Source organism: Acyrthosiphon pisum, chromosome A1 (genome assembly GCF_005508785.2).
Source record: "Acyrthosiphon pisum isolate AL4f chromosome A1, pea_aphid_22Mar2018_4r6ur, whole genome shotgun sequence".
Taxonomy (NCBI): domain Eukaryota; kingdom Metazoa; phylum Arthropoda; class Insecta; order Hemiptera; family Aphididae; genus Acyrthosiphon; species Acyrthosiphon pisum.
The window spans coordinates 105,036,885-105,050,197 of NC_042494.1; the positions used below are offsets into that span (position 1 = coordinate 105,036,885).

At 27.8% G+C, this 13,313-nt stretch overlaps 1 protein-coding gene across 1 annotated transcript in view; it reads left to right on the top strand.

The window, feature by feature from the left end:
* LOC100167428 (acetylcholine receptor subunit beta-like 1) overlaps nt 1-8,371 on the top strand; it is a 92,527-nt gene extending 84,156 nt beyond the window's left edge. Inside the window, exons 8-9 of the mRNA XM_029487953.1 lie at nt 3,295-3,689; nt 6,606-8,371. Coding sequence (XP_029343813.1) covers nt 3,295-3,689; nt 6,606-6,770 — 560 coding nt within the window. The 3' untranslated portion in view covers nt 6,771-8,371. The remainder of the gene's footprint in view (nt 1-3,294; nt 3,690-6,605) is intronic.
* Nucleotides 8,372-13,313: the final 4,942 nt, after the last annotated feature.

Genomic DNA, 13,313 nt, shown 5'->3' on the forward strand with positions numbered 1-13,313 from the left:
ATTTAATATAGATTGTAAATAAAAAATAATAGAAAAAAAAAAAACATTACTTTATGAACCATTTTCATTGGTAATTTGGTTTATAACCAACATTACTTTAATAGTTTAATACATCTTTAAAGCAAAATTATTATGATGTGCTATAACGTTTAAACTTATTTACACTAATAAAGTTCTTGTGCCTATATAGCTTTTTAGGAGCATAATCGATACACTCATGTAGGTACTTAAACATTTTTGTAAACATACATGGTATAGGTATATTATCATATTGTAATTAACTATCGTCTATCGCTCCATCATAAATTATAGAATTTCACTTTTCTAAATAAAAACCAAATTCAGATCATGGTTTATGGTATATTATTTGTACAAATGATGAATTTATTTGAAATCTGAATATAGTTTTACGTTTTTGTTGTTCGTATTATTTATACTTGAATAACTCAAATTAAGTTCAACTGAATGTTATAAAATATGATTGTACTTTAAAAAATCTTTATAAGTTACAGATTAAATGATAGTATTGTTTGTCTAATATAATAAACTTTTATTTTAAGTAATAATAAGCATGGTTGTTGTAACCCGTATTCTCTTTCTGTTTTCAACATAAAAGTTCTGAAATCTAAAGACAAACGTATTTTTTGATAGATAACCCTAATTCTCTCCAGCACAATTAAAATCTGATATCTCATATTTTCTGATGTAGGTATTGAACTTCTATAAACAAAAGAAAGGAACAATAATGTGTTTCCAATTTCAGTTCTTTCTTCCAAATGATAAAAAAAAATATTAATTAAATTCGTATATTATATACATCTCAGACTATTATAAGGTTGATTAAATTGTCGCTAGTTAATAAATGTTTGTCATATATAAATAATTATATTTGATTTTATGAAATATAAAGTAATAAATAATAATATAATCAAAAGTTTAAGAAGGACTTTTATAATAGTAGCTATACCATAGTGCTTACATTATTTGCTTAACATTTTAAGTTTTTAGAGGGAAGGTATTTAAAAATGTTTTGATTTATTTTGGTTTATTATACTTTGATGTTTTTTTTAAGTTTCAACAAGGCATAATAATTAAAAAGTTACTGCAGAGAAAATGAACCAGTGACAGTGGTGTACCCAAAATGCCTAACCATAACACTGTTTGATCGTTAATGAAAGTATAAAATATTATTTACATTTGTATCAAATAATATATAGTTTAACTTTTCAATCATTTAAAAAAAAAGTATTTTTATTGTTCCTATTTTGCCTATTTAGCAAACCTATAATAAGTTCACCAAATTTCCCGTTTTTTTTTCTAATTACCATGCTCGAGCTTCGACGCTTTTAACGTTGTATCCCTGAAATATTAATAAACAGATGTATTTGATCAACATATTATTAAAATTCAATAATTCATATTCCATTACACATACAAATAATATTTGCTTTAGGTTTATCATTAAATGTCAAAAATAAATACAAAACATGCCATGCGTAAGAAAATGGATTTTACAAAATGGTAAAAAACAAGGAACTTTTAGTTTCCATAGAAACAAAGAATAAAATAACAACGTATATGTTTTCAGTGTTTAATTTAAAATATCATTAAAAAAAAATAAGCTTCAGTATCGAAATCTTAAATAAAAAACTAATTTATAAATTAAATGCTTCCATAATGTTCTGAGTAAGATAAATTAAATATAAAACAGTCGATTGATTTTTATTATTAAACAAATATTTAAAAACTTCTTAAATTGTTTCTTAACACATATATCTTTTGCATAATAACTTGTTTGAATATTAGTTATTAGTTATTAGTTATTTGGAAATAAGCGTGTAGCCAATTATTGATTAAGCAATTAAAATATGAATAAATTGCTTATTATCTCGTATTCGCGAAAATTGAAAGTTGTTTGTTAATAAATCTGTCCGTATTATAGGTTCTGTAGTGTATGTGGTTGCACTGTGCACTTGTACAAACGGTTTTATTTTATATAGGTTATGTTAGGTACTTATTTTTTTCACCAGACTAGTTAAGTCTTGAAACATTGTTAATTGTTACTAACATGTTATATTAATTACTTGTACCTACACATTAAATACCGTTTATTATGAATTCTGTGTAAACCATCATAACGTAGATCTCGACATTACAGGGTCCATAAAATATAGATTTTGATTATTATTTGTTAACTATAATCCTTTTTGGTGATCAATAATTACTGGTAATTACCGATTATTGTTTCTATAAAATACTGGAAAGTTTGGCTGTATTCAATTCCCTCCGAAATTTTAAAAAAATATGAGATTTTGATATAATTTGTAGCAATATTGTTTTTTAGAATATTTGAACAAATTAACATCAACTTGTTATGAATAGATACTAATTTCAAGTGAAATCAATTATTTCAAACAAAGAAGTTAAAATAATTTTAGTCTCGTTCGTGAAATATAGCATAGGTTTGATGACCATATTTATGATACGTTTATATATGCTATTTACTATTTAGTATATATTGACTGAATTGCATGAGCTTATATTATAATGTGTGTATATTGTTGAGGCGGTGGCACGATAAAGTTATAATCTATTATGAAGTGGTTAAAAATATTAAATACGTATAATATAGTTGCATGTGAATCATTAACTATTTATTTATTGTATTAATTATAATATCTGACGTGTGTTTAAATTATAGAATAAATTTGATATATTATAATATATAAAAAATACCATAATATATTTATCAACTTAACGAATAATTTATTAGTCCGTAAGTTATTTTAATCCATTATCGTGTGATTAACAAAGACAAATATACAATTAAATTACAGTGTGGAAATGTAATACGTTGTGCGAATATATTCCGAAGATGATACCGGTTGAAATCAATATCACCGTGTTACATACCCATAACTGTATAGCTACGAAAGTGGTGTCATTTCACACAATTTCTATGGGACTATAAATCTATAATCAGTAAGCGAAACTAATATCAAATATGATCATAAAATCACGAGTATAATACTATAATCGATAACGGGTAAACTAAAAAATAATACAATATTGTGCAAATCCACAAACTCTTGCGTACTTACCACAAATGACGCCACTGAAAGCATATTATATTTAAGTACAAAAATTATTTTATTATTTTAACTTATACATGTCTAACTAATCATTTTTTCTTTAATAAATACGCAACTCGAATAATTCATACAAATAAATTATAGAGGAGCACAGTCGGTATTCGTTACCCTGTATGCAATTGCGTATTAAATCTGTCCTCAGGGCCTCGTACCCACCGTATGCCACCTTGGATAAGGACTGTGTTCCTATACTACCTTCCGGCATGCATGTTCATGAAACGGCCGAAGAAAACGCGACTGAGGTGGATGATGGAAATGCCGGGTATGAGTGGTCCGCCACATCCGCACCACACGTCACCGTCGGACCTACCCGCGCCCGCGCCCCCGAGTTCCGCGACGCCGTCCAAACACAAGATGGAGGCAATGGAGCTGGCCGACCTGCATCATCCCAACTGCAAGATCAACCGAAAGGCAAGCGCGGAGCGGAGGGAGAGCGAGAGCTCCGACTCGCTAATCTTATCACCGGAGGCATCCAAGGCCACCGAAGCAGTGGAGTTCATCGCCGAACACTTGAGGAACGAGGATCAATACATACAGGTTATTGATTGGCCGTCTTTTATCGTGTAACGACCAACAACGGTCTATAATACCATTATAACTACCATCGTACAAATAATGAAATATATTGAACTAATAGACACACTCTTACGACCTTGTTTGACTTTGTAAATCTGAATCATTATCATATTACACTGATATCCGATATACCTATATTACCTCTTCATAACTCGTATTTGTATGTAGTTAGTAGCTACTGTCAGTTTTTTCTAGGCACTTATCTCACGTCTAAAATAACTGCTGATTCGATATTCATATTTGTGTGCATCGAAATACTCAGGAAAAATACTCCTCGTCACAATATACAATTTAAATTTAAAATTTAATTTTTTTCAAAAATTTCTTTGTCATGATTTTAAAATTAAGTAAAAAAATATTTCAACAACACATAAACTTTCAAACTGGGAAAATAACTTGTGATAAAAAAATCATACTATCGATTTGTAGCAACCAGTGAGTGTTTGGAAATATGGCAATCACGCGTGCTCCATTTTTATCCCTATCGAAATGTGATGTCTGAAAACCATTGTAAAGTGTACCTACCTACATAATAATATACGTCTGCAGACTGCAGGATTCGATATTTCATATATAGGCTTACGTTTACAGTAATTCGTTTTCCGAAAACATTACCTCACGTTCACTAAATATTACCAGTCCAAAGGCTGATGCAATTTTCGTTTTTACTATGCATTCCTAATGCTTTAAATTTAGATAGGTCGATGTGCTCCATCGCACATTTTAATTGTTTACCTACTATTTCACATTTTTTATAAGATTAATACATTCTCAATTATGTAAAATTATTTCATTGAGCTCAAAATGTAAATAACCTGTGGCACTTTATTTATTCTAACTGCAAGCAGTGGCGTGCCGAACTGACAGGCAGACCTGAGGCAAACTATAGGTACAATTTGATCCCCCTCCCCACCACCAACAGTTTTTTCACTATTATTTTTTATTATTCAAAATAATAAATATTATTAAGTTTTTTTTAGGTATAAGTTGCACATCTATACTAACACACCCACCCACCCACCCAAATTTCCCTTGAAGCAATTGCCTCAAAAAATGACTGTTCGGTACGCCACTGACTGCAAGTATACAATGAATAATGACCTGAAATTTTTATAAAGCTAGACAGAAATTCCTATGCATAAACGAACTCGTTTCGCTCATCTCAGTACATTGGTGTCATTTTTTCTTACAACACGATTTCTAAAAACCATTTCTTTAAAACCACGTTTGCTTGTATACATTTCTTAACTAATCTTTGTTTATTATTTTCGCAGTTTTCACGAAAAACTACTAAGAAACTTAAAAACTGACTTATTAAGGGACAATCTGTGTTCAGTTTCCAATCTATACTCATATTGCATAAAACTTCGGGTACCTTTTTACACGAAACTACGAAAGCGTTGTAGAAAAAAAACAAATTCATTGTAAATCCACCCTCTATTGCCACTCAAAATCATAAAAGAAAACATATGTTCTGGAGATTTTTCAACAACGATATATTTTTGTATTAACATTTATTTTTATTCTCAATTTTTCCTCTCTTAGATATATTTTAGTTTACAAATAGAAACGATTTATGATTGCAAAGCACATTTTATTCTGACAGTTTACTTATTTTTCTCTCCTGCCCTTTTAAACTTTCTTTATAAAGAATTATTTTCTTTATTGAATCTCATACATTTTCATCGAACACTGACACATAACTATTGTTAGTAAATAGTTTAAAAAATATAACCAACAAATTACTTAAATACATTTTTTTTTAAATTTTGTCTGAAATATAATTTTATTACAGATTTAAAAGCATCATGATAACATATACTATATTACTTATAGCCTATAGGCTATATTATAGGTATAATTTTTATACGAATATTATAATAATTCAATACTTAAAAAAAAATTCATGGTGTAGTTAGTATATTAAAATTAAATAATTCAAATTGAAATTCGATTACTCTGATCAACTTAAAAATACAACAAGTAAACAATGTTTGAAAATTTAAATTGCATAATAAAACCATTTAGATAATTGAGAATATAGTAGCGTGTTGCTGACTTAATAAAATTATATATTATATATTTATATGTAATAAGTAATAACATAAAATTAAAATTAGTTGGTACCTAACGTAGTGATGTGACATTGTGAAACCAATTTTATTAAACTGATACAGTGATACGTATCTATATGGGGAACACAGTATTTACTATTTATCACGTGTTCTGTAGTTTAGAATACGAATCTTTGAGGGTATTCTATTTTATAACTTATAAGGAAATGTAACATTAATAATTTGTTTTATTATTTAACAAATTATGATTTATGAATAACAATATAATCATTTGGAAACCCAGTTCGGTCAATGGTCATAGAATGAAGAGACTTATTCGATTAAAAATAAAGAATTTAAAACAATTTCCTCTAAAAAACATATACCTACACTGGAAATCAAAAATGTTGATGCATATGTATTAGGTATAATTATAGTGGATTACTAGTATTCTAGTTTCTACTAGTCACTCTACTACACTATAATCAGTAGGTACTTAAATACCTACCTATACTCACTAGTCACTTGCAACATAGAGCAAGATATTTTTATTCACAAGAGTGATTTATCATATAAGATAATATTTAACAATATTCAATATTATATAATTAAAAAAGTTATACTAATGGCCCGATAGATATTCATGTATAAAATCAACAAACTTATGAAACAGGTTGCTCGTTGATAAACACATAAATGGGTATTGAGTATATAAAGCTTATCGAATAGATGAGTGACCATTATGGCGATTACTGTAAATTACTCACTCACTCGGTGGTGGTGTGATCTCTCCATACCACTACCTCCACTTTTTTGATTGCAGATAAGAGAAGACTGGAAGTACGTAGCGATGGTTATTGATCGGCTGCAGTTGTATCTGTTCTTCTTTGTCACCACCGCCGGCACCCTTGGCATACTAATGGATGCCCCTCATATATTCGAGACTGTCGACCAGGACAAAATCATCGAAATCTACGGCGGAAAATAAACATTTAAGAAATAAAAAAGATTTATAGATGAAAATGCTCAAGTTAGAACTAATTTGCTTCAGAGGAGTTATTTAAAATAATAATAATAATTAAAATAATAATTTTATTATTTTAAAATTAATGAACAAAAAAAAAACAGTACTGTATAACCATCGTGTTGTTATTATTAATATAAAAATACAACTTAGTTAGTTTAAGTGCCAAAAAAAAAGAAATGTTATTTATTACTATTGTGTAAAATAATTAATGATGTTTAAGAAAAAAAAACAAATAATATTACTAATATTTTTAGATTAGTGTTAAAGTTGGAATGAACAGCTCGCGAAAATGTCTCGAACGTCCGTACGTATACTGTTTGTATTGCAAAAATATCCTAAGGGGTTTTGAATGTGCTCAAATCGTTCATTTTCCAAGCACAACACACAGGGGGGTGATTTATCACAGATTCAAACCAAATTTATTTTGTCCTTTAGAATATCTCGTATTTCCGCTGTGTCCCTTCCAATAACGCACCGGTATGCTGTGAACCGCTCACCCTGTGTAACTCCAATGTGCCAATATCGTTGACGTGACAGATGATAAACTAAATTTTTTTTGCTCAAACTCGTCGCGTATAATATGTAAACAAAATAAATGGCCCAAAATTATTATTTTATAGGTTTTTCTAATGACAATAATTAAAAAGAAAAGCCGAAACATATTATTACTACCGCAATGTTTGTTTATAATTATAGTTTAATTTGTTTATCATAATATTTCCTCATCTAAATATATTAAAATCTTCGCTCAAATATTTTTCGCTTATGCTGTACTATAGACGATGACGTCCGGGACATATTCGTCAAATTTTGAACCAACGTTTGGTGTACATAACTATTATTGTTATATTTTTTTAGTTTTTTTATTTCTCAGTTTAGTAGAAGTCATTCCGTGCCCGGTTTGTCTAGAACACTCAAATTATGAACATTATATAAGAATAACTTTGCGCGGTCTACTATTATATTATAATAATGATAATATTATACGTGTTTGAATGTGCCCAACGATTGTCTGGGTGATGGAGCTAACCGGGCTAATATTACTGTCCATAGGTTAAATCCAACGCTGGTTTCAAAATGGTCGTATATACAAATTAATCGTTAGAAACCGTTTGCAACTTTCTAGCATAACCTATGTTATAATCAAATTTATATTAAATACTAATATCTAATCATTTATTGTTATTATTATTATTATTATTATTATTATTATTATTATTATTATTATTATTATAGTGTGCACTAACGGCATACGGCTCACGTTAGTTGTATACTAGAATTTAGTTTATTTTATTATTTCATTAAAAAAAAAAACAAATTAATTTGTTTTTATTTTTGTTTTTTGTGTAGTGTGTGTTGCAAAATTTTGGTGTACGTACAATTTTGTTACTGCGTTTTAATATTATAATAATGTTACAACCCTTGAAAAGGGGAATTTTTTTTAAGTATTGTATAAAAATAATAAATATAGTTAAGTCATGGAAGATATACAACACAGCTGTTACAATCATCCGTGTACACAATAATAATTTAATTACAAAAAAAAAAAATTAAGAAATTCAGACAATCTCATCCAATTGTAAAATGTTTATGTAATTTCTGTTTGTGTTGGCTAGTGTATAAAAAATAACAAATGTTAAGAATAAGAACAGTTCGTTATATGCCATTGCGCAATGTTTGAAACGAATCGAACAAGTTAAGAAACAATATTGTTCTTATTTAAGTATCTATGATCGTTTAAGATGTTGGATAATGTTTTGGCTTATTTTTCGTTAATTTATTTTACAATTACTTTGTTCATAAGTCAAATAATGCAACAAAACTGAAAATAACGAATTATAAAAATATGATGTTTGTTTTTTTTTTTTTTTTTTGATCTAGTCGTTTATTTGTTATTAATTATTATTATTATTATTATTATTATTATTATTATTATTATTATTATTATTATTATTATATAATTGTTAAAAAAAAAGTCTGGTATTATAATGGATATTTAGTATCTGCGCAATAAAATTCATATTTAGCGACATTTATTAAATTGAAACTTGAAACAATTTTTTTTTATATGTATAATTTAAATAGATAGGCTACATTATTCGCATTTTTACAAGTAAAAAAAAATGTCTGAACAAAATGTGTTGTGAAACAGAATAAAAAAATTAAATAACTAAGATATATATAATATAAATTTGTAAACGTTTTAAAATAAATTATAGCCAAATAAATTAAACAAATTTATTGCTTGAAGTACAGTGTTTTTTTTTTTAGTGAGGTTTATATAGTTTAAGTTCTTAACTATTTTACTATAAATAATGTTAACCTGCAGTTATATATTTTTAATTTTTTTTAAAATCAAATTCAAATATTAATTTTTAAAATGTTCATTGTGCAGTGTATACAAATACACGGCAATTTTATATTCCAGATTTTAAAACTAGATTTTCAATTTGGTAATCAATATTTGATCACATAAATACATAATATGTACCTACTTTTTAAAAATACATTTAAAAAGTAGGTAATTAAAATACGTCTATTCTATATGTCTACATGAATTATAAATATTTCATATTGTACATAATTTTCGTATTTTTTCCCACTTTTATAAATTAATATGTACAGTAATTATGAAGTAGATAAGTAAGAATTTTTGTTATACCGACCTTTTAGTTTAACATTTATCTAAAAATAATTACTAATAACAAGTAGGTACCTAACAGGAAATTGCTATTGAACACTGAATCAACTCCTTCGCTTTACTCGTTCTTTAATGATCCGTGATTCAAACTTTGTAGCTTAAACCAAATTGTTGTTACCAGTTGAATTAAATTACTAAAATTGAATTCAACTTCCACTCAAGTAAATTGTATTCATCACTATAAAACTTAAATAATAGGTACCTTCGTACCTAATAACAAAATCTGATTCAATGTATTTAATATGTGGTGCGTGGGTACCTATTGGTTATTAAAATAATAAATACTATTTTCATAGTACCAACCTATACTAACTTAGGGCCGTATTCATAGTCAAAGCTTAAGAATAAGTATTAATATTATTAATTGCTTAAGCTATACTCATGAGTTATGACTCACTGATATTTATAAACGAGACTTTGGCTTAAGAAAAGAAAAATTAGTAATTGTTTTTAAGGTTGATCGAGACGATTAAAACAATTTTTTTATTTTTTAAATTATCAAAATTAGCTTAAGCAATACTTATTCTTTAGCATCGAGTTAGGTTATACCTTGGTCTCTAATAGATGAAACTGAAATAAGTTCATTATTGTTTATACAATAAGTAAAATGAATATGTTGGAACTAGTTTCTCTAAAAAATTGCACAAAATCTGTACTAGACCTGAGATAGATAGATATTTTTTTTACATCTGCATGACTTATTAGCTCTTTTAAAACCGGGGTGATAGAACTGATTTTCCAGATGGATGGGAATACACCTTTCTCAAGTGATTTGTTCAATAACAAAAAGACAGGATAGGCAATAGAATCTGATAAATTATAGAGAAAATATCAGGAAATACCATCGGGTCAGGGAGATTGGAGTATATAAAGATCGTAAGTCGTCTGATAATTCGTTGACTGAAATAGTGCAGTGCGAGGAGAAAATATGGTCAAATTTTCTAATAGAAGATGTTAAGGTAGATTTAGTAGATATGTCAAATGGGAGAATAACTGAGGGTCTATATAATGAAAAAAATAAGAAAAGAATAGGTCAGCAATATCCCTACCATTATTTGCAGTCTTATCGTTTAGGAAAACAGAATTAGGTGTATCACGTGCTAGTATTATAAGAAACCCTATTCCTAGTTTTTTTTTTGGTATATTTTAATATCGTTTTCAGAACGTTGTATAAATTCCGAGTATACGGATTTAGATTTAGACTTCTATTGAGCTCTCAATTTAGAGAAGTTTTCGTAATTAGATTTGGTTCAATTTTTCATGTTAATGGAATAAAATTTAATTTTTTGCCAGGCTAGGGTTGTGAGATCCTTATCAAACCAGCAAGGAAATTTGTTGTTATTATTAACTATTTTTTGAGAGTATACTAGATAGAACTTTTAATAATGTGATTTTGAAAAGCTGCTTCAACATCAAGATTATTGAAAGAATTAAAGCCAGGGCTTAAAACCGTTTCCAAAATTATAGGTAATCGACATTTTTTTAAGAACCGGTTACCAGTTATCTTGTTCTGAGATGTGCCGTTTACCGGTTACCGGTTACCTTACACCACAGTAAAAAATTGATTACCAGTTACCGATTTTTAACGGTTTCCAAAATATTTAAATAACCGCTTACCAATTTTAAGCGGTTTAAATACCGCTTTTCACATCACATTTTTTCGTTTTTGTTATCAACTATGAATTATTTATAATGATGTGTTTACACTTTTCATTAAATTAGTTACCGTGCCTTCGATAATTCAGCGCTGCTGTAACGCTTGGTCAGCAAAACTACGCTGCTTGTGATAGATAGCGTTTTTTAATTCATCACAACCTAGCAAACCAAACAGCGGTTCCATCATGTTAGAAACATACTGGTTAGATGCATCATAGAATTACTGATAACACTTTATTGATATTGTTTGTAATCGAATAAACGAATCAATGAATAGCAAATAATAATAATAATAGCAGGTAATAGACAATAGTGTAATACTACGATAAGTAGTTAATAAATACCACGATTTAAGATATAGTATATCTTAAATCGTGGTAAATACTAAATCATATGATATATACTAAATACTTGTATATATATATATATATATATATATATATATATTATATACAATGAGTACTTTGTAGGTCATAAAATATAACCATGTGTCCATGTAGGCTGCATTACGGGAAACGGCCATAGGGAATTTCAGTAATATTAAATAATCAGTACAGAATACAGATATAAATATATAATTTTTAATTTAAAATATAAAATATAATATATACCTAAATATTATTTTATAATACGCATAAACAGTAGGTATACCATTACGGCATTACCCGTATGACATGTATGTATTTACTATTTTCTGTACAATTATATCATAAATAAAGAGATCTCTTTATACTGATAAAGAGAATATTTTTCTACTAAATAAAGTATAAAAACTATAAACTGAAATAAAAATAAATAATTGGTACCAATTGGAACAAAGTTTTTTTTTCCCCATTGAACTGCAGGTTACCGGGTATCGCTAAAATAACGATTTTCAGAAATGTCGATAGTTGGTTTTTGGGATATGAATTTATAAACTTTTGTTAATCGGTTACCGGTATCCGCTTTCCAAACTGCAGATAAATTAGATAACCGGTTTAGGGTTCGCAAAATTTACGGTTTTTAAAGGTTTTCGTGAAAAACCGGTAAACGGTTTTAAACCCTGAATTAAACCAATTGAAATAATTAAAAAAAAATTTATCATTTTTATGATCAACTGAGTTGTATGAAAAAATATTAATGTAATTGTTAAGATTGGATGCGAGGGTGGGTAGCTCACAATTTATTAAGATTACGTGATGACGTAGGTCAATAGGGGCTAATGATCAATATAAGATTCAGGATCGAATACTGTATTTTGAAAGTTTGAAAATATATTTTTATTATAATATTGATAAATAGGGGTAGGTACATATTATATGATATGATATTTCTATATAAATATTTATTTATGTATACGCGGGTAGGTACCCTTTAGTAATAACTAATAATTATACAGTAGGTAGAATCTCAAATATTGGCAAATATAACAGTGAAATTAAAGAATATAATGTTTTAAATTAGTTAATATTTTTAAAATTAATCGTATTCTTGTTTATGAATTAGTATATATATAGGTACCTACTTACGTATTAATATGTAATATGTAATATACTATAATTATTAATTTATAATTATAAGTAATACCTAAGTAATAACATTATCTAGACGAAAAAAAGTAATAACACCACATATCACAATTATTTATATTTATAGTGGGAGCATAGGCGCAATTTGAGTTAAATTTGTGGGGGTGCTAGATTTATGTCGACCTAAGTGATCAGTGGGGGGCTTCCCCCCCATTCATGCAAATTAATACACCTTCGCATTTATCTTAATATAAACAATTACCTATAACATAATACGCTTTTATCCGTATTATTATTCTGATAGGTACCTATGTAGGTATTATTATTATTATGAAAATTATAAGGTCTTGGAAATAAAGGTACCCAAATACCTATGGCATTATATAATAGTCAATAAAAATTCGATGAAGCTGTACAAATTTGGGGGTGCTAAGCACCCCCAAAATTGCGCCCATGAGTGGGAGGTAATTTTTACGACTCCATAAGTAACAAATGTTCTTCAATTTTACTGTAAAGGTAAAGTATCAATTGGATACTTTTAACAGTCAAACAATTTTAATATTTATTTTCTATAATATAATTTTGATGTCTGATCGCAAGCAGTACAACTAGTAACTACTTGTACCTTTACGAAATCTA